The sequence below is a fragment of the Pseudochaenichthys georgianus genome, unplaced genomic scaffold, assembly GCF_902827115.2.
Source record: "Pseudochaenichthys georgianus unplaced genomic scaffold, fPseGeo1.2 scaffold_549_arrow_ctg1, whole genome shotgun sequence".
In the NCBI taxonomy this organism is placed as follows: domain Eukaryota; kingdom Metazoa; phylum Chordata; class Actinopteri; order Perciformes; family Channichthyidae; genus Pseudochaenichthys; species Pseudochaenichthys georgianus.
The window spans coordinates 88,023-90,730 of record NW_027263110.1 but is presented as its reverse complement, the minus strand read 5'-3'; the positions used below and the strand labels follow the sequence as shown (position 1 = coordinate 90,730).

General features: G+C 42.3%; 1 protein-coding gene across 1 annotated transcript; it reads left to right on the top strand.

The window, feature by feature from the left end:
* The first annotated feature begins 1,542 nt into the window (after nucleotides 1–1,542).
* On the top strand, nucleotides 1,543–2,490 carry LOC117443165 (olfactory receptor 6N2-like). The gene has a single exon (XM_034079116.1). It carries the CDS (start codon nucleotides 1,543–1,545, stop codon nucleotides 2,488–2,490), a length of 948 nt encoding a protein of 315 aa, XP_033935007.1.
* The last annotated feature ends 218 nt before the right edge of the window (nucleotides 2,491–2,708 follow it).

Below are 2,708 nucleotides of genomic sequence, written 5' to 3'. Positions count from 1 at the left end.
AGTTTCTCCTCATGTTCACTGAGATGCTGCCTCTGTCTGTACGTGCTTCATCATATCTACATTAATGTTTCACCAGCTGGACTCAGGTTCAGTTTTCTCCTCTTGTTCACTGAGATGCTGTCTCTGTCTGTACGTGCTTCATCATATCTACATTAATGTTGTATTAATGTTTCACCAGCTGGACTCAGGTCAGTTTCTCTTCTTGTTCACTGAGATGCTGTCTCTGTCTGTACGTGCTTCATCATATCTACATTAATGTTTCACCAGCTGGACTCAGGTCAGTTTCTCCTCATGTTCACTGAGATGCTGCCTCTGTCTGTACGTGCTTCATCATATCTACATTAATGTTTCACCAGCTGGATTCAGGTCCGTTTCTCCTCTTGTTCACTGAGATTATGTTTCTCTGTTTTCATGATTAATCATATTAACATTCTTTAAATTTATGTTATAACTATTAATGTTGTGTGTATATAACATAAATGTTGAAACAGGTGGAGTCAGGTCTCTTGCTCATGTTTCTCACGTTTCGTGTTCACGTACATTCAATGGTTCACGGTGGTGAAGCATAATGTTATGTATTAATATTTTAACAGGTGGATTCAGGTCAGTTTCTCCTCATGTTTCGTGTTCACGGTAATAATCTTTCTGCCTTTTCCTGATTCATTATGAAACTAAATATGTACTTTATATTAATGCTGTATATATTAATGTTATATAAATTGAAGTTAATGTTTAAACAGGTGGATTCAGGTCAGTCTCTCCTCACGTTTCGTGTTCCTTGTGATAATCTTAGTTTAATATCTCACTTATAAATGTTATTTTGAAGTCCTATGTATAAATGTTTCTTACATTATTGTTATATATTCACGTTAATGTTTAACTAGCTGGATTCAGGTCAGTTTCTCCTCATGTTTACTGATATTATGTTTCTCTGTTTTCATGATTAATCATATATTAACATTCTTTAAATGAATCTTATATCTATTAATGTTCTGTGTATGTATTAACACAATTGTTGAAACAGGTGGAGTCAGGTCTCTTTCTCATGTTTCTCACGTTTCGTGTTCACGTACATTGAATGGTTCACTGTGGTGATGCATAATGGTATGTATTAATATTTTAACAGGTGGATTCAGGTCCGTTTCTCCTCACGTTTCGTGTTCCTTGTGATGATTGTTCTGCTGGTTTATGACTAATTTCACATATATTAATGTCATGTTTCTCATTTTTCGTGTTCATTGCGATGATGCTTTTGCCTGTTTCTGATTCGTGATAGATATTTATCATTGACCTCTACATTAATGTTAAAGCAGATATTTTAGTATCTGATTAATTAACTGTGAATTCATATTCTATGAATACACGTGTTAAATATGAATGTTAAATAAATGTGTGTTCTAAATATTCCAGTTTCCTTATTACTACTGTATATGTCAATGTGATATAAACTAATGTTATATCCTTTATTTAGATGTCAACAGGTTGGTTAGCTCTGTTGTTGTTGACCTGAGGTCACAGCGTGTTGTTTGGTGGGGTCTCCTCATGACGTCAGCAGGGTTTAACGTGACCTCGTCCCTGACGCTGGTCGGTTTCTCCTCGCTGTCTGGCCACAGCTCGCTCTTATTCTTCGTGTTTTTGTTGCTGTACCTCTTCGTGTTGTTCAGTGACTCTCTGGTGATTTATATCATCTGTTCGCAGCGAGCTCTTCACCGGCCCATGTTTGCCTTCGTGGCATCATTTCTGCTGAACTCTCTCACAGCCAGCACACTGATTTATCCTAAACTTCTGTCTGATCTGTTGCTGTCCGGCGCCGGCTTGGTGCAGGTGTCCCGGACTTTGTGTCTGTGCCAGGGTTTCTTTGTTTCCTCTCTTGGTGGAGCTAGCTTCTTCCTGTTGTCGGCCATGGCCTTTGACCGCTACCTGTCCATCTGCCACCCGATGCACTACGCTGTGCTGGTAACTCCTGCCAAGGTGGTGCTGATGCTGCTTCTCTGCTGGATGCTGCCTGCTATTCTAGTGGGAGTCTCAACGCTGCTGGCTAGCCGCTTACCGATCTGCAGGGCGCAGCTCGACAGGGCCTACTGCGAAATCAACAGCATTATGACCCTGAGCTGCGGTGGTGCTGCAGCACAGCTGAGTGGAATATACATTCTGCTGATCGTCACAGCCACAGTCTTCCTGCCTGCAGCCTTCATGCTCTTCTCCTACGCTAGGATCCTCTTCATCTGTCTGCGGCGCTCACGTAGCTTCAGCAACAAAGCTCTACAAACCTGTCTTCCTCACCTGCTCGTCTTCTTTAACTATTCCATCGGCGTCTACTTAGATCTGATGCTTCGCCGCCTGCAGAGCAACAGAGAATCTGACTCCACTCTCATCACCTCCATGCTGATTCTAGTACCTACTCTACTGAACCCCGTGGTGTACGGACTGAAGTTAAAGGAGGTGTTCACGCATGTGAAGAGGCTGCTGAGCTGCCGCAGAGACAGCTGATCCCAACACTGTTTGATTGCCCCACACAAAGATCCATGTAGACGGAAGCATTTGCTGCACATCAGGAGAAACAGTGCGGCCCATATTCAGTTGATCACCACAATCATACCTGAGAGCGGGAAACATTTTCTAGGCCTCCTTCTCGGCTCCCCGTCACCAAGAGGGTCCCGTCTCCGTCCTCCCCAAGAGGGTCCTGTCAACTTCTATATCTAATAAAA